The sequence below is a fragment of the Apteryx rowi genome, unplaced genomic scaffold, assembly GCF_003343035.1.
Source record: "Apteryx rowi isolate R43461 unplaced genomic scaffold, aptRow1 scaffold_20, whole genome shotgun sequence".
Classification (NCBI taxonomy): domain Eukaryota; kingdom Metazoa; phylum Chordata; class Aves; order Apterygiformes; family Apterygidae; genus Apteryx; species Apteryx rowi.
Genome location: NW_020448308.1, coordinates 2,497,912 through 2,521,933, shown reverse-complemented (window position 1 = coordinate 2,521,933; position 24,022 = coordinate 2,497,912). Strand labels below are relative to the sequence as shown.

Below are 24,022 nucleotides of genomic sequence, written 5' to 3'. Positions count from 1 at the left end.
CAGCCCAGCAGCTCTGGTCACGCATCCCGCCCAACATAAACTGCATCCAGCTTCACCAGCAAACCCATCCCAGCTGCCGCTGAAGAGCGGAAAGCTCATCTTCCCAGTAGGATGCTGGTGGCATCTGTCACTAAGAAATCATCTAGGAGACCCAATTCAGCACACACCAAGCACAGAACGGGTGCGAGACAGCGGTATCTGGTCCCCATTACACAATCCGCCCAAGACGATTAGGAACCAGAAGCCAAGCGCAACCAACTACCCCATAACTAGCACAGCTGAAGCTTATAAAACCCTCACTGCAACTTATTTACTCCAGTGAGCCAGTCATCTATTGCTCTTTAATGACCTTGTGAGTGCTGCAGTCCGCTTAGCTTTTATTTTTAGTGAACAAAAGCAAGCAACATTTATAAAGTTGAATCCAATGCCAGGAAATATTAATGGTCCTGTGCATTATTTTCTAAGGAAAAAACAAATGTACATGCATTTATATGAAGATTAGAAGGCCTTCCCTGGCTCCTGGCAAAGCTCTTGGGCAGCTTAACTATTGAAGTACAGTTTTTGGCAATAATATTGGGCACCAGCTGAAAAACAGTTTTGATACCCAGTAGACATGCCTAAATATGATATTCAGGTCAGATATTTGCATCTGCCCATTCAGAAAGACGGGATCCATCTGTAAAACTTCAAATCTAGGCTGGGTTCAGACTAGACCTCTTGAAGGCTTGCAGCAAATGAAACAGGTTTGGGCTCCTTTGCCTGCAACATTGAAGTCCCCAGCATTACGCAGCTCTGTCTGCAAATACTAGTTTTCCCTCTTTTGCCAAAATTCTTTAATCGAAGAGAAGATTTAAGGACCATAAAAAGCTCTGGAAATGAAGCCAGCAGCCAGCCAACAGGAAAACGCAGTATGAAACGAGAAGACTTTCTCCTCTAACCAAGTTACTCCAGTGCTGCCCTGAGCAGACGAAAACACGCCGAAACGCGAACGCTTCCCTTCCCAGCGGCTTTCACCTGTTCCAGCAGCTGGGAGAGCTGTGTGGCCCCATTCATCACTGCTGCTATTCCCTCTCCATCTTGCAGCTCCAGGCAAGGACAAGCTTTTCCAGGAGGGGGTTGGGAAAGAAACCAAGACAGGAGCTTTTTAAGTTACAAGAAATCCAGGCGTCATCTCAAGCCCTTTCCCAAGGACCCCCATCTTTTGCACAGAAACCTCTTGCACACAGGACCGAGGGCAGGAGCTTTCTTAAAGTACGGGAAACAAGCCAGAGCATTTGCGGGAAATCCTCTCCCGAGACAGCTAGAGAGGGATTTTCAGTCGGATTTTAAGGAAAAAAAGTCACCAAAAAGAAGCAGAACTTTTTTTTTTCCCCCTGTTGTTCCAGCCTTAAGGGAGAGAATGGGACAGGGGAGTCGGCGTGGACACGGCTCATCGAGGCCGGCATTTCAGAGAATCCAAGTCAGGTGCTTGTCTCCACCGACTTTCAGTGAAAACCTCATCCCCGCTCCGCTTCACACACACAGCGCCCAAAATACCACCACAAAAACCCTGACACCTCACACATCTCAAAGCGCCAGCTCAGGTGGGAGACACAACAGCGCTCCACACCAACCAAGTTCATAGAGAGAGGACAACTCAGCGAGCTGGTAAGAAACCGGAGCTCTGAGCAACAGCTCTCGGAGCAAACAAGTCGGATACACCGAGCTAGTGTGTCACACGTGCTACAACTACATCATATTTGGTCTCTATGGAAACCCAAAGTCATCTGTGGATTGCAGGAAAAAAATACATATATATATATATATACACACACACACACACAGCCCCATTTTGTATACACACACATTTTGAATCTGTATCAATCATCTTTGTTACATAATATGTGAGTTGTCAGGAGGACACAGAAGTGTTTCACACGGTACATCTACCTTGCCTGGGAAAGGAAAGTCAGATGAGACCGCAAGATGCTTGACCTTCTAAAGAATGCAAACAGAGTATTGGAAAAAAGAGAAAGACAAAAATCAAAGCATCTTTGCGTACTCCAGACTAAGAACAAAACACGCCTCACTTGCACTCTTGCAGACAAGACTGATCAGTTTATGGGAAGGTGAAGAAAAGGTGAAGGTTTCCAAGCGGAAACTGCTTAGAAGATTCATTGGCATCTAATGGCTTTCTGACAACACTCAGGTACAACCGGAGAAAGCACCCAATCTGGAAGGCACAGCCTAGAGGTGGGGTCTTTCTGAGCTGGCCCTTGGCTACCACAACCAAGAGACATCAAAGAGCCAACAGACTGCACACCACTGCATTTTAATCCTGCACCTCATTAGATGCATGCCTTTCTTTTGTAACTGCATTTCAAGTTTTGGAGACTTCCATCCTCCCCAAAGGTAGTGAATTCAAATACAGCAATGTAATCCAAAACACACTGGATATCTTCCACCAAGCTGCAGGGCTCAGCTGGGTCACCAAACACCTAAGAAAATCAAAGTCCCTTTTGGCACACACTTCTGGTAAGAGGCAGATCATGGAGAAGCAACACGTGAGTTCAGAAAAATCCAGTATTCTCAGATCCCCCTGGCGTCAGGCAACTCCTCACTGACTCCCACGAAACACTATTTATGGAAACAGTTCACAGACCCCGTGCAAACGTTCAAAGACAGCCAAGAGCAGAGCTCATGGTTTCTGCAGGGCTCCTCAAATGCCTCACACGCAGCTTCTTTCATGTAGCTTTTTAAGATCTGATATAAAGTTTAGTACAGGATTTGGTATATGATCCTTCTGTCCCAGCAAAGACCCAGCGTCTCTGCTGTGTTTTCCTGGACAGTAAAAGGAAAGGGAAGAAAACCAGAAAAAGCTCTTTGATTTTTCTTCCTTTATATGTCTGAAGTGAATATGGCATTTTCAACCTCTCCATCCCCACCCTTAGAAGGGCCCCAACACTGCAACACCGGGAAGGGCGCTCAACGCCAACTCCGCATTACCAGAGCTAGTCAGACCGGGGTACGGTTACCTCCTCGTGAGCAGCTACCAGTGCTGCCCTGAATTAACTCCAGCAACGCACTCGGAGGCCACAGGGCGAGGGGATGCAGGCAAGCAAGACAGCGGAGCGGGAACAGGGGGAGACCTCCCTCCTAATGTGCCCTGACCAGTTCCAGGAAAGGTATCGTAATCCAGCCGCCAGGACTAGCCACCACCAATCCTTTGGCCACAGCTACCCTCAAAGTTTATGTCTGCTGTGGTTAGGATTTTAGGGACGTGGATGCTTGGCCATGAAGTAGAGAGAACACTTTGACAGGAGAGCGAGTATTTCCTCCTGTGGTTTTCCCCCACAGTGGCTGAATCCCTTCATCATCTGCGCTATGGCCAGCACAAACGTGCTGCTCTCAGCGGAGACACCCAGGCAGTCAGCAGGATTTGGGGATGCACGCTTGGCTCATCGCTTTAGGGTACCGTTAGAAAGGAGAGGAACGGGAGGCAGCGGGGGGCTGGCCGGGCCGGAGGAGCGTGCCGCAGGAGGGGAGAAGGCACAAGCCCTGCACGCACATGAGAACAGCGGCTGTGCGGGATGCCGTAAGAGCGAGCGGCGCGCCGCAGAACGAGGCCCAGGGACGATGCTACGAGCTCTGTCACAGCCGTCCACCGAGCAGGCACTGGGTAAATGGTCCTGTTGTGCTCCGTCCCCACCTCCCAGGCAGGGCGGTTCTGTGCTGCGACTGTTTTGGCAACGCTGCGATTCCTGTGTGGCCACGCGAAGCCCTCGGCACAACCCCAAGACGGGCAGAGCGCTGTCTGTGCGGATCTGCAGAGGAGCAGCATTGTGGCTCGTGACACCGGAACGACAGCCAACGCCACCGGCGGTCCGAGCGCTCCGGGAGCTACAGACACCAGACCACCACGACACCACCTCCCTCCATCACCTTCTCGGTTCAGACTGTCACACGGTACCAACCCAGCATCCTGAGACTTCCCCCCTTTCTCCACACACCCATCTTTCCGGGAATAAAACTTGTTTAAGAGCTTCTCAGGCAAAGGTCAAAGTCAGCTTGGGCGCGGATTCTGCCTGCGCTTGGCTGCCTTCGCTGACCGTCCATCACAGTGACGGATGGCTGTAGCTGAACAAGGCACAAAGCGGCTCCAAACAAGCGCCGCATTCAGCCGAATGCCTGCATGGGACCGCCGGGCTGACTGTCAGCGTTGACTAACTCTTTCATACCGCAACACATGCTCCGACCGCGTTTGCCAAAACGCCTCTGTGCAAAGCCTCACAAGGGAAGACAGGCCTGGGATCTTTCCCCCCCCAGTTCCATTTACGATTAAAAAAAATCGCCTGCAAATAGCTCCATGCCACAGATGCAATCATAAATCCAGCACAAAGTGCCTTGAGATTTGCAACTGGTAGCTAAAAAGTCACTTCACTGGAGTTCTTCAGGTTCATTCAATCACAGCTAGGTGCTAGGAGAAACAACGGGGAAGTGCAATGGGACTAAGAGATAACTTCAAAATAAACAAGTTTATAAACCCTATCCTGAATTTCCTCTGTCAGTTTGTGCTTCCCTCTGAGTAAAGAGATAAGAAAGCTTTTAATATCTTTGATTTAGATGCTAAATTAAGTGACTTTCTAATACTGAAAACTACTCAAACATAGAAGAGCTCAATTCAAATGTTTTTCTCAACATCCAGGGCCAAGTTCTCAGCTGAGGAAGATCAGTGATGCTCCACTCCCCACAACGCCATCTGACACTGAAACATTTGGAGTTCAGCCCATCATCTCACATGGTGACTGGCCCCTCAGAAAGACTCACACATGTGCAAGAAAGCGAGTTAAAACATAAGGTTTTCACAATATTGTTCAAGGAAAGAATTTACAGAGTAGAAGAGACGATAGACACACTTAGTCCCTGGAAGAGGGGACAGCTGAGCTGAAGAAGCCTGTGAGCAAGCCAGACCTACTGACATATAATAGAGAAGTGCAGCCAAGGGGTCTGTACGTGGATGTCCTTTGCACAGGCAGCATCTGAACCTGAGCATGGAGGGAGTTCATGGGACAAGCACGCATTTCCCAGTGCAATGGAAACTTCACAGAGGGTTCCCCCCGCACACCCCCCTCACATAACTAACACCTCTGTATCATCCTCACAAGAGGCAGCATCATCTGGTGACTCTTTTTTGCAATATCTTTATCACAGAATAATTTGTCTTAATGTGACAGAGACAATCATTGTGCAGCATTATCCCTGTGCTAGAAATACTGCCATGCCGGCACAAGGCCTTTCTGCTTCTGCCAAATACTATCTATTACTGGGGATGAAACAGAGCAAGATAATGAGGCATGTGGGTAGTGGCATAGATTAGCATGGAACTAGAGACACAGGACAGATTAAGAGAAAGTCAGCAATGTTCAAGAGAAAAGTTTCCAATGTAGTATAGAGAATGTACAACTGATTCACAGGATATACCTCACCCTGATGCTTTTTCCCAAAAACTAAGAGAAAAGCCTTTTTTCTAAGTGATAATCTGCCTAAAAAAATGCACTAATTTGAGATAATCAGCACAGGACAAATCATTAAGTGCCTGGTTCTCATTCTTGCATCATCGCAGGCCCAAAGAGATGGCTATAGGAAGGTGTTTAAGGTGGTCACAGGTGAGGCTCCCATTTACCTAATTATCACCAGCCCTTCAAATGTTAATGCATATATATTCACACTTCCCTCCCTGAATGTCTTGCAGTTGTATGAAAAGGACACCACATTTAGGCAAAAACACCTCCCCCCCCCACCACCCCCCCAAACACCACATTGTCAACTCTAATTCTGTCCACAGGTCAGGGTTGGGTTGGGGGCTATGCATCTAGCAATCCCACGGTTTGCTCACAGGTCCAATTGCTAGAGCAACTGCAGGCATGTGAGCAAGTGGAACAGGAGGTAGCACCTCCCTCTATCAGCAGTAAACACCGGAGGATCCATCTGTCTTCCACCCACTCCACAACCTGTTTTGTGTATTAGTTGGAAGAGAGGCCATTTATTCACCCCATTACACTTGCTTTGATCCATGCTCATGGTCAATCTACTTACAGATGGGGAATTTCACACCCTGCTGAACACTGGCACCATTGGACCTTTTCCCTTTAAATCAGGTAATCACCTGGGTCAGCTCATGCCCCTGCTGAATCACGTTCTTACCTTCTTTTGAACTAGTGGTGACCGCAGCTGCAGCTGTCCCTGATGCCCGTCCCACCGGGCTGGAGTGCTTTCCTGCCCTGCCGGGGATTTTAAGTCCACTTGGCTTCAGCATGTTTGCTGTCTCCTGTATCTCAGGCTAGTAACGGCCGGTGTTGAAGAGCAGTCCTGGTATCACTGTTCAGGCTTCTCGATGATGGACCCTTTCTTCCATCGTCACAGACCTGGAAGAGGAGAAAAGAGCATGAGGAAATCAGAACAGGCTGTGAGCACACTGAACCAGCTTCCAGAAAGCAGTGCCCAGCTCTCCAGTCAGATCCCTAAGAGTCAGGCCAGCCGCCTTAATCTTTCTTTTCTGCACTGGTAAAACCACAGTGACAATTTCCTGTCTCCTATTTTAATGTCACATTCTTGTTCCCTGACACAGAAGTCTCACTTTGACTCTGGATCAAAGCTGACATCTCCCAAAACCACCAAATAAAAATTTAAACTCAGTTTGGAATTTAAGTGATTAAATTGTTGATTTGTTTTAAGCTCTAAAGGTTCAGTTCATGCAGTCAAGACCCAGTTCCACCGCTCTGTGAAAGCATTGTCATGGCCTTCACCAAAGGCATACTACGACCCTTATCACTTGGGTTTTATTGCAGGTCCCCATTTTCACAAGACTTCAGGGCAGCCTTTTCAAATGGATAGGAGCAAGACGTAGCCAGTGTCTGAGATGGGGCTTTCAGCTCCTTTCCTTACTGCAGAAAAAAGGGCATCTGATCCCATGGATTTGCGATAAGACTGAAAAACAACTTTCTGAAATCTAAGCATGGCTTTACCAACAACTCCTTAGTGAAGTCGCTTAACACTTCCCTATGCCAGTCCCCTCCTGGTAGGCCAAAGGAATAAAACCGCCAAATTCCTTGCGAGCATGTTGCATTAACTAGCGCACAACTCCTCAAGCAAAAAGTCTTATAACAAAAAAGAAAAATAAAAGAAAGGAAATGACTAAGTGGCTCAAAAAGAGCAAAAACATTGCTGATGACAAAGAGAATCAAAAACATTGAGACTATCAGCCAAAAAGAAACTAAGGTTGGCTTGACTGAGCAGACTGGGATGTGGATGGAAGAAGGTGGCCGCAAAGCGAGCCAGGGACAGTGCTGACATAAAGGGCAAAGGGAGCTGGAAGAAGAGAGCCCCAAGGAACAGCTAGAAGATGGGAGGATATCCAGGTCTGCTTCCTAGGCCAAGGAAGGAGACAAACTGCTGCATGCAGCACTCAAGAGAATTAGCATAGCAAAGACTTGCAGATGCTGCGAGGGGGGAACTGCAATAGCAGGACAGGAAGTGATTAAGGCATGAGTAAGGATTTCAACACAGGCTGGATCAGAGCTCGGGCAGGCTGGCAGTGCTCCAGGGAAAGCTGCAGGCAGACACAGAGGAGGGAAAACCACAAGGAGAATTCCAAAACTGTATTCCTGAGGGCTCACAAATATCTGAGACACCAAGAACTGTTTCAGCAACTGAGTCAGTCGTCCCACACCAGCTTAGACACAAAGGAAGGAGGGACCAGAAGAAGGTGGAGACTGGGGAGAGAGCCCCAGTGAAAACCCAAGGGTTTGAGCCCTGTCTCTTCCTCCCCCCAAACTCTCCCCCAAAAAGGTGCTCCCAAGAACTGGGATGGCTTCAAGTACCTACAGACTGCAGCATCTGGGGAGGATTTATCTCGCGCAGAAGCCAGGGCTGTTTGTAAGAAGCTGGATTCTCAGATCACATCACCAGCAGCAGAAACAACGAACAAGAGCAACCAGTTCTTGATAAAGAAGAGAGAAAACAGTCTTCCTGTGTTTCAGCCAGCGAGGACCAGGTGCTGTCACAGAGCTGGACTTGAGGCTGCCTGCAATGTCCAGCCCTATTTAGCATAAATCAGGGAGACAAATGACAATCTGGAAATGAGAAGCTTTGGCTTTACAGCTAGGAGTGTAACCAGGCTGATCATTGAACACCTTCCGCCCTCCCTCGTCCCCACTCCCGGTGATACATTTCGCCTAAGGCTAGTTTTGATTTTACACGGCAACTTGATTTCTGACTCTTCTCCTGAGAGCGCACATCAAGCTCCAGCAGATCTCGCCCACCCTCTATCACCTTCAGCCTGAAGGTTTTTTTTTTTTTTTTTACAATACACCCTTACGCCTCGCTCTGCACATCTCATTGCCTGTTCCCACCTTTCAGCTACAGGGCTTGTTGCTGTACTTGGGCAAAAAAGGCTGGGGATGCCAATTCTTCCCGATAAAACACAATGGCTGGCTGAACCCACACCCATGAGTCAGGCTCACATTAGGGGGAAAGGATAAGACAGGAGAAGAGAAGAATTTTAAGCAGGGTGGGAGGGAGAAGAGATCTTACAGTTCTGCAGTCCTCTGATAGAGGGAGTCTCTTGATCCAGAGACTTGCAGCAAGAACCAAACTTTAGGAAGACAATTAATTTAGCCTGTTACTCTATTTTGCTGCTTATCTACAAAGGGACAGCAGTTTTTAGTTCATTCTCCCTCAGCTATCCATTATTCCTGAAGTTCAGCTGGCCACACAGGTCACAGGATATTGTTCTGCTCCTTCTCAGGATGACTGGATTTTATTTTTAAGCAGGGAGAGAGAGAGGTAAGAGGAAGTGCACTGTGACTGCACAAGAATTTCTGCCAGAAACCTTTATGCAAATGCATTTGCTTTCAAGACACTGATGCTGAAGAACAAATGAATGCCAAGGGCTGCTAATTAAGCTGCCCACCAAGCCGATAGCTTCCTTTATTCCAGCATACAATGACCATACATAGTGCACTGCCACACTCACCAGAGGCCCCATGCCACACATTATATTCAAAGAACTTCTGAAGTGCCACCCCACATCACACCCAAATATCCTGTGCCCAGTTACGCCCACTACACGTTCATTCATAAAAAGGTCCGATATGGGTTAACTCACGTCTGAAAAGTTTCATTTTGATCTCTAATAGCCACAGATTGATCAAAGCCTGGAAACAGGGACGAATGCCTTAGCATATACCTGCACATGCCTTATATCACACAAGGAAACAAGAATGAACTCAAAGTTTCTTTACTACAAACACAACTTGTTAGAAATACATATATAAAAGAAAATATCTGGGCAATTTTTAAAAGAAGTCTGTGCATACTGCTAGGGCCAGGCATTCATAAAGCTTCTCCCCCACTTCAACATAAAAATATAGGAGCAGATTTTCAGGAAGCTCTGAGTGCTGGTCATGGAGCTCTTCCCAATTACACCATTAGGACACCTTCACCACCCAGAGCAGCACTGCCCAGAGCTATTCAAGTCCCACATTAGCTCCCAACCAAGTGGTGCAGCTTTGGTGTTGCAGAAAGATCCTAGATCTGGGACATGGGCCAGTATCTCCACAGGGCACTGTCCTGCTCCCTTAGAGATAACAACTTGTTCTGAGCTCCTGTACCGCACAGCTTTGAGGTACCTTGAGCATCCCAACAGCCTCCACTAGCAGAGCCCTTCTGAAAACATCTGTTTCCAGCAGTAGATGCTGAACACAAAAAAATGTTGCTGCATGTAACAGATAAGAAACGCATGAGCCATTTTCTCTTTCTTATTTGCAATATCATTTGTGCAAGCTATAAGTTACAGAAACGTGATCTTCTCCTGACAGTGTGTGGGGGGAATCCATCCATCTCCCTCTGTGGATACTCTGGGGTCACGAGCTTGGATTATTTTGCTTTTCTTCTTCCTCTTCCAAGATGACACAGACTACAGAGATTTTCTAGATCTCTGCTAGATTCTTCCCACAATCTTTTCATACCAGGATGAATGGTTCTGTGTGTTCCCACAACCAAGAAAAACATCCCAGGAATGCACAATATCAAAGCCTGCTTAAAATGACCAAAACATACTGTTCTCTGTCTTTCCACCAGAAAGGGGGACAGCTGAATCTGAGTCACCTGGGCAGGCTTACAGGCAAAGAAAAAGGTGAACAGTTCTCAACTAAGTACAGATGTAGCTCCAAAAAATAACCTTGCACTAGAAGCAATGTATCTGGATACATAAAGTCTCCACAGCCCTGACCACGCATCAGAACAGCACACTTTAAGAACAAAACAACTGGTGGTGCTTCAACTACTTCTCAAATGGGACAGGGGAATGACAAAACAGAGATTAGAAGCAAAAGCCTTTGCCAGTCTTGGCAACAGAGCTTATGTGCAAGTCTTCCTACTACTTCTGCCATCTCTCCTACCCTCAACAGGGCACAAAGATATCTGCTTGCCACCTGGAATGCCATCCCATTCTAGAGAGACAGAAACTACAAAACAGACTCCCCAAATTGAGCCCCTCCCCTGCTCCCCAAAAAAGGAACCCTCATGGGTATAATCCAATCTAAGAATCTGTTCACCTCAACATATTGAGTGAAACATCTGCAGAACACAGAAGTGGGTTTCCAGACACCAGACTGAGTTGGCCTAATCCCAACCTATGCAGAGCACTTCCTTCTTGATGGATCTAGATCTAAGAAACGTTTACCCAGCACGAACTTCTAGGCACAGGGACTTCATTCTGAACGTGCAGCCGAGTGGGATTTAGACTGGCTGTATCTAAACAGTTCTGTAAAAGCTGTGTGTACATAATATTGTGGGGGGATTCCTTATTTCATTAAAATTAAACACATAGCCAAAAGTGTCAGTGTCAAAATTTAGGTTTCTAAAATTCTAAATCCACATTTAAGAAATTAATCAAAGATATTTTGAAGTTTACAGTCAGTCATGCACACACCTTTTCAGGACCAGGGCCCAAAAGAAAAATAAAGGGTAAAGAAAAGTAGTTACCAGACTAAAGTAAATCAAGGTCATCACATTGCATGGAAGGTTAATGACAAAGACAATGCAGAGAAGCAGTAAAAAACAGGTGGTTTTTGTTTGCATGTTTTGAGAGTTTTTTTTTTTTTCTTTTAAACACAATCTTGACCCATGCAAATAGTCACAGTGACTTCTAAGACAATTATTTGAGTAGGAAAAGGTTTGCACAATCAAGTCTTCCTGTTTTCAACTACTCCCACCTAAGACACTCTTTTGAGAAGCAATTGTTTGCATCATTATTTAACAACAGCTTTCCTCGTGCAAGTAATAAGGAAGGAGAACACTAGGGTTTAATACATACCCTTATGGGAGCACATTCCCAATTGGAGAAGATGTAAAAAGTTTCTGCCATTTTTAGAGCTATCATAAGAACACGTGGTGGGGTGGCTGAACCTGCTCAAAGACTCTGGCATTAATAATACAGGGAGCTTGGAAGGACCAGGCAGTCTGTGCAGCTGCTGACAGAGCAATAACAGCAATTCCATGTGCAGTACTGGAAGCGCATTTTACACTTGCATGGTAATTCTTCATCCTCCACAAGAAAGGCAAACAACCCCAGGTGCTGCCATGAGAGGTGTCCTAAGCGCCTTGGACTTTCCTCAGCTACGCACCCTTTGCATGCACGTTCACGACAGGCAAACGTGAATGGAGGAACCTAAGTCTCTACCATGTTCAGGCTTTGCGTTTTGGGAGAAGAGTGCAGAATCTTCAACAGGTTTCTGGTTTTGATCCCCAAGCTTCTGGCATTCAGGGGGCTCTGGGACTCTAGAAGAGAGTGAACCTACCTAAGTACAACAAGCGGACGCAGATCCCGAGAACAATCCCTGCTCTCTACGAGAAACTCAACTGCCTGGTCCTGCAGTTTTCTTAGGTGCGCAGTGCTCCAAGCAGAATCCCCCAACTGAAAACAGCATCGCTGCTCACAGAAGACCTTCACCAATCGGGTTCTGTAAATGTCAGGGCTGACAACAATACCTTTAGCCTAATATATCCCTGAGAATAAATTACTAGAGAAGAATTTGGTCCACTGAGAGCTGGAGAAGCTATCAGTGATGTATCTTGAGCTCACTTCAACAATAAGCCCAGAGAATAAAGGCAAAAAGCTTTCAGTGCTACTGGCCTAAAAGATAATGGTATTTTTAAAGTTATATAAATCATTTCATTTATTGTTTCTGAGCATTTTGGATGCATCCACTTCAGATTTTTAAGTTTTGCTGCACCCTTGTTTTCCCTTTCAGAGAAAGTTGAGATTCTCATGAAATAAAGCTCCATCTCCTAGACTCACGTGAGATACAACACCAAATATCCTGGGGAGCTGGGACAAAACAGAAGCTTGCATAATAGATTCATCAGGATGTGATCAAGATGATCAGATTTTTTTTGTCTGGGGCAGTTTGTGCTTTGCTCAGTTTAATATATGGTCCTTTTTACTCTGCGTCAGCAGTCTAATATCACTATATTTAGCAATTGTAGCATCTCAGTGAAAAAGGTTCATTCAAAATTAAAATTTAGAGAACTCCTCTCCTGCAATCCATTTGGTGGAAATGTCAGGACAACATTAGATTTTTGTCATGGCTTAAGACACAAGATTCTAGATTGCTAAAGACAGAGCATACAGTGTTCACAAATATTTAAGACATCTAATAAATAGTCTTATTCCATAAACCAAGCAATAAACTACTTTGATATATTTGCTCTTTTTTTTGACCACTTCTATACATTGCTCAAAGAAATAAGAGTATTATAAGATGCACGTTAAATCAGTGACATGCTAGGAAGATGCTACTGCGTGTCTTTGTCCCAAGATCAGTTTTCCCAGTGCTATTTCTATTTTAACACATGCACCAGACACTAAGAGAAACAGAGACCCAAGGTGAAACTGTGATCCTTTTAAAGTTGGCAGAGCTCTTACTAATTTCAAGGAAAAGCCAAAGATGAAATCCTAGCCGTGCCTTAATTACACTTAATTTCAAAGCAACAATCAATGAAAATCATGAAAACCACAACACAACACAGCAAAATAGTAAGATTGTGCGTTTCCCAGCTACAATGTTCAAATATACATTACTGCCTAATTGCCAGCCTGTACTTGCACATGGCGTAATAATATTTTGTGCCCAACGCTCACGACCCTGACAAGACTAGCCAGGCAGCAAAGCTGGGCTGGGGTCCTAAAAACAGCATTTTGCCTTGAAAGCAAAATCCAGAGACCAGACTCAGACTGTTCAGCCTTTTGTGAAAAACACAGGAAACTAATCCAGTCAAAATAAAGATGGCAATCTGATAAAACCAAACTGCAGCTCTGCTGATAGAAAAAAGCTAATGCTGAAAACAGAACAATTTTATCTGTCATGCCTTAAGACGTACCATCGGATCCAAGGCAATCATACCATCACCTTCTTGCTTCTCTGATTAGTTATTCCTTCTTACAAGCGAACAGAAATTTATCTCTGAAGCACAATCAGATTAGGATTAAATCGTTTGATTTAATCAACGTATAGGGGAAATAAAAGATGTCCTTTCTCAATTAACGTCAGACCTCTCCAACATGAAAACGTTTCCTTCTGCCAGAAAGAAAACAGGAGGCAGAATATATCAGGAGTGCAAGAAAGGAGTGTGTTGCCTTCAATTACACACAGGGAAAGCAAGGGAATCCCAATATCTTCTGTCAGCCAGAAGTTTTTCTCCCTTGCAGCTGAAGAATTCACAAAGGTTCCTCACCCAGCTGTAAAGCGCTGCTGTTACTAAGAAGTTTCACTTACATGTCAGAAATATTTTTAACCTCTCAAAAAAGCCTGTGTTTAGTCTTCTTTCTTACTCCAGTTTTGTAATAATTAGCACAGAATGCAAAGGGAAAGCCTAGAGGCCTTTTCTTTTTTAAGCCTAATTTTTTTTAATCTCGTTCTAACCACTATGACAGACTAATCACCCTGTGATTTAGGTATAAAAAAGACTGCCAAAGGAAGAGCATACAAAATCATCCCACCGCATTCTATAACTAAAACCACAATACAAAACCTGAGGCAAAGTAGGAAAAAAAACAAAGGACATTCAAGAAATCATCATAAACAAACTGGCGAGTAATTACGGGCTTGTTGAAGAGCTCCCGCTCCCCATGGCGGCAAAACGCCTACTGAAGACCGACGCTGTAGATAACACTACTGCAAACAGCACCAATTCTGTACTAACTGCAGAGCAAAACTATCCCCGTTTTGTGGGAAAAATCCTGCTGGTGGTCCTGGAACTACACGAGTTTCCCCTCCCCAGCATTAAGCCCTGGAGGCAGGGGACAGTGCCGGTGTCCCTGCATGGAGAAACAAGGGCACGACACCGAAACTGTGCAGTCCACATGGGGAAGGCACCGAGCACACCCGAAGACTTCAGAAATGCTGTTCTCCCGGGTCAGTTTAGACTTGATCCATGAATTCCATGGAAAGGTTTCTATGCATTTCTATTGACAAAAATCCACATTTTCCCATTCACAGAAAACATTTGTTACTTGTCATAAGCAGTATCTAAGGGGGGGGGGGGAACACCCACGATAGCAGGCAGAGCACAGGAAAGGCAATGATACATAAACACATTCCATTAAAATGACTTAGTATTTTGTCACAACTAATATATAAACAATTTCTGCAGTGAAACATAGGTTGTACCATAGGCTCAGCCATGCTATACATCCTGTATGAGGCTGTAAAGAATTTGAACTGGTGGAATTTCCTGGCTAATGTTGCACTAAATCAAGCAGTCAAAGAAGTTCACCCCAGCACGTCATCCGTTATTCGCTGGAGCTCAGATTTACGCATAGAGTTTGATTTGTGCACTTCTGCAGCCCACCCTCTGCCCTGGGTTTTGCCTATGAAGCAGAAACAGGGCTCAGGTCTCTCCCACCCCAACTTCTTCCCCCTGTACAACCTGCACCCGCAACCAAGGCTTCTCTGCAGGCCAGCCGTCATTCGTAGAGCCGGAGACCGGAGCCACAAAGAGCTGAAAACCAGAAACAACAGAACTTACTAGTTTCTTCTCTTCCTCTTTTCATATTTAGGGTTAATTTGAACCTAGAAATTTTGGTGTAATTTTCAGTGTAGTGTCACAACGGCCCTTCTGACAGTAGTGGAGTTGTACTCCTCTAAATTTGGCCAAAAGACAGCAAAGAAAACAGGAGTGGGACACAACGCACTTCTGGTACGACAGAAGATACCCACCTCAGGACATACCGAGTTTGCCTTGCACCGAATCCCCCCACTGCGCTCCACTGATGCTGCTCAAGACCTACATATTCCCCCCTCCCTTGGAGCACTGGGAAAAGACACTGTTAATGTAATGACACATTTAGTGTGATTCCGCATGCTACAGAGAGACTTGGTAACCAAGGCAGGAACAGGAGCAAACCCTTGCCCCAGGCCATTGGTACTGTAGGTGCAAGGTTTATTACCGAAACGCCCTCAGAAGAGCTGCAATGAAAACATGTCATATTAAGAGAAAACTGACCCTGTCTTTCTACGGGCTGCTGACACTGCAGACAGGGATGCCGGGCAGGAAGGGCTTTCTCAAATCACCCCCTGATGCAACTCCTTTCTTTTAGCTATTAAACTACAATTTTTTGTTTCTCCCCACTGTTCTGCACCATGTTAATTTAGAATTGCCTGGTCTGCTGGCTAGGAACCCCCCCACCAGTCACCAGCCCAGGTTTATTCAATCCTATGGTCTGCCCACGTACCCACTCTGCCCTTTACTCAGTCTGGCACTCTCCGGAGGTGTCCAAACCCGATGAGAGCGCTTTGTCCTTTCTCCGTCTTCACTATGCCATGCTGAACAAGCGAAGCTCTCCTAGTCTCCTCTCAGATGAGAAATCCACCAACCCATGGTTCACCCCAGCAGCCTTTCTCTGAACCTACATCAGTTGAATTCAGTCAGTTTTAAACGTGGGCAAACCAAAATGCACACTGCACCCCAGGCGAGGTCTCATCAGGCCTTGGAGAGTCTCTGCGCCAGATACTGTGAGTTAACTCCCTTCATTCCTTCATGCAAGGTAACTGTTCCTGAAACTGGAAAGAATAAGTTATCTTTACCCTCTGACCCCTAAAAGCAAACCAAGATGCACCCAGCAAGGAAATACCAAAGCATCATCTCCTTGCTGAAATGCAGCACTGACAGCTAGGACTCCTGCACACGGGTTAGGAATCTTTTTGCCACACAGAGTGAAGATAAAAGTACTAATCTTGTGAACAGAAGGGTGCGACACCAGACAAAGGACACCACTGGTATCTACTGAACCATCTGAGCTCACCAAACCAAAGATGCTAAGAAGGAGCAAGATCCCTCTCGCTCCTGAGCACTAAGGCACCATGTCAGCCCCATCCCCTCTAAGCGCACTCAAGCGTCCCGCTTCCCCTCTCGGCTCCGGTGGCAGCATCGGCATGCTGGAGGCAGCTCTTCCCGGCAGCACCCTCCTCCCCTCTGCTGATTCACTAGCCTGCAGTCAGCCTCCCACGCACCATCCCGGGGCCGCGTGCTCCCCAACGGCTGCCTTCTTCCCAGGCTCTGACAAGCGCTGCCGTTTCTTCAGATCACGGCTCACACACCTACACTACTCCCACCATAGCCGGTGGTGGGGACAAAGAGGCCAGGAACCTAAACAATTCGTCTTCAACCAGCGAGCATTAGCTGCGTATGGTTTTCTACTCTACCACCTGCAACCCCACTAGAAAGGCAGTCTAGAAAAGCTAGTTTAGATAGCTCACAAGCTTGCAAGCACAAGAGGGAACACCTCTCTTATTCAGGCTACACCCATATCAACAACCAAAAACCATAACCGTTTTGGCAAGTTGGATTAAATTGGTTTGGTTTTATTCGTCAACATTTTTACATTATCCCCTCTTTCTTTGCCCTTCCTCCTCCTCTCATCCACACCTTATGGTTTGCCTTCCAATTCTGGAGTCTTTGGAGGCAGAAGCCATCATTTACCTTGGATTGTACCACGCGTAGAAAAACAGGAGACCCTAGCTCAAAGCCTCTAGGCACTAATACAGCACAAGCCACAACGGCACCATAGTGTAGGCTACCTAGGACATGATACAACAGGCAGATAGCAAACATTGTTTCTAGGGGATGAACAAAGAAAACACCATCCCACACAGTCAGATTGCAAAGCAGGTGTGGAGACCGAACACGTTCCCTGCGCTCTGCGGGCGCTCCAGAGAGACTTGCTCGGCTGGATAAGGCAAGAAAAGCTGTAAGAGCAGGCACGGACTGCGCACATCTGGGAAAGACCAGCAATCCCAGCCTCCTTCGCAAGCAACAGACCCTTTGCAAGAGCTGTACTGCTCCAGAGCCTGTTTTTAATTACAATTTTCATCCATGAGCTACTGTGCCATTGGGAAGCACACATACAGCAGTTCTTGAAGTACAGATGCCGGCAGCCAAAAGGAACAGGTCTGGCTAGACAGAGCACCGCTAAATTGCTATTTTACATTTTGTATCTCTGGAGATAAGAGTGGTGCTGATGGGGAGATCCCAGCCTGCAGGCAGGTAGGCAGGACAGATGGATCAACCCACCACACTCCTGAAGCACCGAAGCACTACATGTTCTAGGCATATCTTTACCATCACCGCCAGTGTCCCTAGTTGTTCCTTTGCTTCTTACAGAAATGGGTTGTTTCTATACCACAAATGTTGTTAATCTGTCCTCTATTGCAGGCAAGACCACAATCATGATTTTGTAAGGAGACTGAGATAAAATCTTAATTAGCCAAACAAGCACAGAGCAGTTACAAACAGCCTGAGTACATTATAAATGCAGAGTGCTGGCACGATGTCTCTAAAGCAGACCGGTCCTTTTCTCAACCAAAAAAGAAGAGCAAGAACTGTGCTGTCACCTCTCCTAACAAGGACAACCTCTAAGTTCCAGCACCCGAAGGCAGAATAGACCATAGCAATCCACAAACCTGAAGCAGGCGATCACCCAAAAGCATCTGTTTGACTTTGGTGTTCCCGTGTTAGCGTGTTGGAAGTGCTCCCACACCTCCCTCCTGTCTAGCCAGTGTGCTTCCGGTAGGGAGGGATTCAGAGATAAAACGGGAAGAGGCACTTGCAGGTGCTTCAGAGGCATCAAGATTAAGCTTGAGGGAGTCATTGCTATTGCCAGTACCATTTACTGGAACATCTATATAAAAAGTCTTCCTAAGGAACAGATTTAGCAAATCCAAAAAGCTACTTCATAGATCACAGTCAAAGCTTAAATGAATGGACATGTTTTGCTTTATCCAGTTAACTTTTCACATAAGCTTCTTCTGCCTCACCAGCATATTCCACTCAAGCCTGCCTTACAGCAGGCATCTGAGCAGCCCCTCTGCAAGAGGCCACAGGTGGTCACACAACAGCTCTAGCTCTAACAATCCGGAGGCCTTTGCTCCTTCAGTATATAACATATACACCAGTTTGCAAAAGCAAGAAATAGACTGTTTTTCATACCTTGTTTCAAATGCGGACCTATCTTTTTATTTCAGATTTGGAGACTCATAATGCCAGATACTACTATTCCTCCAAAGACACAAGAGCAAAAACAGCCACAATGTGGTTGTTTAATCGCATTGATTCAGAGTAATCTCTTCCTAAACAGCCTTGGCCAAGGTAGCTCTAATAATGCTTCAAAGAATATGCCTAGGCAACACCACCCTGCAAAAAAGCATTATTCCATCTAATATTAGATGCCTTGGACACCAGCAACTTCTGATAGCACATGACTGAGCAGGTTCACTTCAGATGACGACATGGTAAGTATACAAAAGGCAGAAACAGCCTTCTGTTGTTCCAGGCTGGGAAATACTATTTGTGCCATATTGTCCATCATTAAGTCTCCATTAGGAATGGTTAGTGGATAGATTATCAGCTAGAACATCCCCAACTTACCAGCTGGGAAATTCCAGAAAAATGAAAGTACTTATTCAAGGTTGCAGAATGACCTACTCCAGTTTGCATGGCAAAGAACTCAGTTATAAAACAAATAGCTAAATATAGCTAAGGAGCAGACTTTAATCACTAGGATAGGCTTCATGTAGAGGGCTGACAAGAGCCACTGAGGTAGCATCACGCACAATACGTAGCCAAACATGAGACTAAAAAGCCTATTTAATACATCCGATGACCTAACTGCCTCTCCACGTCCTCCAGGAGAGGCCTCCTTTTCTAGGGGGTTTATTCCACAGCCGGGACAGATTCTGCGTCCAGGGGACGCACTTGCAGGTCATAGCTGGGAGCATTTGCAAAGGATGGGAAAGTTCTGTTTCGACAGGCAGCTGCTTTTGGCGCCTGTCAGAATTACTGACAAATTTCCAAGCGCTAACTAGCAGACACAAGTTTTCAGAGCATGATGCAACAAATAAAGCGGAGAGATAAGTCAAAGGAAGAAAAAAAGAACAGATCGCCCAAAGAAAGGCTTTGTTAGTGATTATGCCAAAAGTTGGTGCACTGGTTTGGATGTGTGGGTTTCTATTCCCTCTGCGCCCCCGAGGATGTGCTGCAGAAGAAGTTGTGGTGTTGTACCTGTCCGTTATTGTGAAAAGGGCGCATACGAAGGCGATTGTGATCAACGAAAAAACAAGAAATGACAATGACAACAAACAAAACCATCAAGGGGAAGACGCACACTCTGCAACTCTAACTACAACATTAGTGCAAACTCAGCTAGACTGTCCAGAGAGGCTGGAGAACCTCCCTCATTGACTGTTAAAAAAATCCACACAAAACTACGCACACAACAACCTTCAGACCTCTGTCTTGAATGACAGAGATGAAGATGGACTTAACCCAGGGCAGACAGATGGACTAGATGACCTCTTGAGGTTTCTGCTACCCCAAATTTTTGTGAATTCCTTCAAGTTTTACCAAAATCCATACAGTTTTTACTACACTGCACAACTTGTTTACTCAAATAAATTAGGATTAATTTAGACCAAGAGATCTGCCACAAGCAATACAATTTTATTTCGTATTATCTTTTTAAAGGAACTGGATGGGGAAGCACAGGAGGGGTATTAAAAAGCACCTAAGTTACAAATTCAAATATCCAACATCCATAGAACTTTTCATTGACAGATCTCAAGGGAGGTCAGAATTGCAACGCCCATTTCGTACTCGGCAGAAACAGAAGGAACCAATTTTCCCAAGATTACTCAAAAATACAGTGGCAGAGATGAATGGTCACCCACCTCTTCTGGGCACCACCATCACCCTTAACACCCAGCACATCAAAGGACTCCGGAAGTCTTTCTCAAATGTTTACTCTATAGACATACAGTATAAATAATTTTTTAAATAATCAGTTGGCTTTCCCAGGCATAGATGGAGTTATCAAGGGAATCAACATCAGAGTTCAGAACATTAACGCGCAAAACAAACTGCAAGCTCCCTTTGTGCTTCAGCGCCGTCAGCGCAGAAGGCAAGATCATCCCTTCCTCAAAGGGGCCACTGCGGACTAGACCGACAGTCAGGAGAGGGGCGCTCGATTGCTGGCTCTGGTGCACAGTCTACAGCGGGTCCTTCCACTGGTCTGTACCATGCTTCCCCAACCACTGTCTAGGTGGGTAAACACTGACATAATAAAAATAAATCCCTGAGAAGAATGCATTGTATAATTTCTGCCCTGCTTCGAGTCAACATCGTATTTGATCCCATCATAATGAAATTTAAAAAAACAAACAAAACACCAACTTAGGTTGCGATAACGAAACATGACAATGCTCCGTTTCATTTCTTCACACATCTTTCCTTGCTTGTGCCGTGTCTGAAACAATTGTGGCTATTTTCTGGATGCAGTTTTACTCTTTTTACAAAGAGCTAACAAAAATAGTGCTGTTGCATGGTTTCCAAAGAAAGTCTGATGCAGAAATATTGACCTTTTTTTTTAAAAAATGGGGTTTCTCTCTCTCCCCCCCCCTCCCAGGAAAAGCAGTAAGTTTCAGTTTAAGGTGCCAGACTCAGAGTCACATGCAATGAAGTCATTTTTCCAGTGGTAGCTACAGCAAGAGCTACTGCACACTAATAGAAGAGCAAGAAATTAAATCCAACTGTAAGGAAAGTGAATCTGATCTGTCCAGTTATCAGAGTTCAATGAAATACAAAACACAAACACGGTACATGGGGTCTCCTCAGCAGAGCACTGGGAAGTGCTCCGAGAGCATGACAGTACTGCAGGAAAAGACTCCACGCATCAATGCGCCAACAGACTTCTATGTTTCCCTGGCAGCATCAGCCACAAGGACAGAGCCTTCACATGGGACAGAAAGGACAGCCGTGCGGAGAAGGCAGGTGGAATAAGCCTCAGGAACACCGACTCCACTTCCTTCCTCTAACCCAGACTTCTTGAGTGACCTTGGGCAGGTTTTCCACCTTTATTCAGTAACTTACCTTGCCTAATTTGGTTGTTTTAGAGAACCGACTAGTACAGCAAAACTCCAATCTTGCTTCAGTATGACATTAACAGTAATATCAACCAAAGTGCTCTCCCAGGCAAACAAGACCTGAAATTCTACTGTAAATATCATGAGAACAGTGATAAAAGAACAACAGCCAGACATTCTTGGCTGTCTTTAACTTAGCAATAGAGCAGCAGAAAAGGCAACACGAGATGCTTTCTTGCCCCTTCTCAGCAACCTCCTCAGTCGTTCTTGTGCTCAGACCCCTTGGGAGAAGGGGGTGGAAAACAGGTCACAAAAAATATTTATAAAAAAATAGGTGTCTCTATAAATACCCTCCAAGATAGCTAGTGTCTAACATGTAGGTTAGCAACAAGTCATGCTCAGGCCTGGCTGGCTGTGCCAGGACTTTAAAAGCGAGTATATAAACCTTGCCATGCACTGCACAGACTCTGTAAATCGGTACCAACACCACGTGTCTAGGGGCTGGAACTTGCCTTATATATTGTCTCTTGTCCTTACCAGGTTGATGACAACAAGTGAGGTTTATTCAATTCCCCCTGAGCTTCACGGGATGAAGAGACATTTTGATAAACTAAAAATAGCGACCTCCCACATGAGGCAGAATTCATACCCTTATCCATTTTAACCACTAGTAACATAAGGGAAGAAAAAAACAAACCAGGAACTGCTACTTACTGGAGTAAGTTATGGCATCCTCCAAGGCTAGAGGTGGCAAGAAGCCAAACAGAAGAGAATCACATACCAACCCTTGGCCTCAGTAGATAATCCAGTCCATATTTATTTCAAGAGCATCCTTGAAACACACAGGTTTCCCTTAATTGAAGGCAGGCCCCCCACACAAGTGCTCCTCAGACAACAGCCTGATCTCCAGCCCAGCTTCTCCCCGACATGCCTGTAATGGCTGGTGTTCACATTTTACCTTGTGCCTTGTTTCAGAGCTGTGCCTTTGGAGTCCCGTGCTCTTAGCGGTTTCTGGTAGGCACGGTGACACCTTTCGGTGAGAACACAGCGGTTTGATGCAGACTCTCCTTCCTAGTCCTGGCAGGCTCTGACAACAGGCAATTTCTTAAAATGCCAAACCACATATCCAAGTGTAAGAACGGGCCAGGCAGCGGCGCTGCGTTTTAAGCATCACCTCTCCAGCGATGACAGGGTGGGACTGACCTGTGCTGATCAGAGGGGCTCCCCGGGAGCACTCCTGGGCAGGGGAAGGCCACCTGCCAGGCAACGGGGCAAAGGCTAAAGCCAACAAAACCAAACAGGCACCAAAAACGTATCTGTCCACACACACACCAATTCGTCTTAAAATGCAAGTCACCCTCAAGGAAACCCTTCTAGCAGACAGCGATAGCCGGGCTAATGAAACTTGGCTTTCATTCCAGCAGGATGAGTTTCTGAGCCGGGGTTTGCAGGCCTACGAGACCGATGATAACAGAGCAGCAAATAACAGCCAGTGCTGACACAGTGCTTTGTCTCCCAGCAGCTCCCAAACGCATCTCGGTCCAGCCTGCCTAGATACTCCGAGATAACAACACGTGTCTTGGTTTCCATCCCTGGGGTTCATAGATGCTTCCCCAAACAGACCGTTTGCTATTTCGTATCAGAAGGTGCAAGGGGCAGAGAGCTGCTCTATCTGCCTTGCCGTTTGCAGCCTGCGGCAGTATGTAAACGCCAACGACCTGACCTAGCTGGGCGTCCCCCAGAAACACATCTCCTCGCTGCAGACAAACCCACAAATCTTAGAGTACGTAGCTAACATCGACACCTAGATTACTAAAGAACAAAAAGCCAGAGAGGAGACTGAGCTCAGCAAGCAGTCGAGCTTCCCACAGACAAAGAAAATCCTCCTCCCGTTTCAAACCCCAAACTCACTTGGCACCAAGCAATTGATGGTGACACCCACTGCCGTCTCCGTCTTCCCAGCATCAGGCCCCTGCTTGTCCAGCTGCTCCCAGGCTGGGAGAGCAAGAGCCATTTGCTGCGACCCAACGGGCGCGTTCAGCGCCAAAGCAGCACCGCGGCGCGCGGGTGCCGGCCAGGAGCGCAGCCCTGCGCGGGTGGGTGCGCGCGTGGATGCACGCGGGTGGGTGCGCGGCAGGCCGGGCGGGCTCGGGCGGACCGTACGCGGCTCACCACGAAGCTCCCCGCAGCGCTCGGCGGGCGCCCCGCTGCAGCCCAGCCCTCCAGGCCGGGTGGCTGCAAAGCCGAAGGGGAGCGGCACGGCCCCGAGCACAGAGCGCAGCCCGCGCACGGACAGCGCCTCTCCCCTCCCCTCCCCGCCTCTCCCCCGCCCGGCCCAAGGACAGCGCCTCGCCGCGACCGAGCCCCTCGCGGGGGGGCGGACGCCGCGAGGCAGCGCTGACGCCGCCCGGAGCCGCGGCCGCTCCCGCTCCCTCCCGCAGGGAAGCGCGCCGGCTCCATCCGCCCGCTCCTTTGTTGCGGGCGCGGCGACGAGCTGCCGCCTCCCTCCGCCGAGCCCCTTCCTACCTGCTCCCTCGCGGGCAGCCCCGGCTGCTGGCGGCCGCCGC

At 46.7% G+C, this 24,022-nt stretch overlaps 1 protein-coding gene across 1 annotated transcript in view; it reads right to left on the bottom strand.

Moving 5' to 3' along the window:
• The window catches only part of CLIP2 (CAP-Gly domain containing linker protein 2), an 88,339-nt gene extending 64,326 nt beyond the window's left edge, over nt 1-24,013 (bottom strand). The window contains exons 1-2 of the mRNA XM_026063734.1: nt 23,982-24,013; nt 6,184-6,404 (exon numbers count right to left, since the gene is read on the bottom strand). Coding sequence (XP_025919519.1) covers nt 6,184-6,295 — 112 coding nt within the window. The 5' untranslated portion in view covers nt 6,296-6,404; nt 23,982-24,013. The remainder of the gene's footprint in view (nt 1-6,183; nt 6,405-23,981) is intronic.
• Between the last annotated feature and the right edge of the window lie 9 nt (nt 24,014-24,022).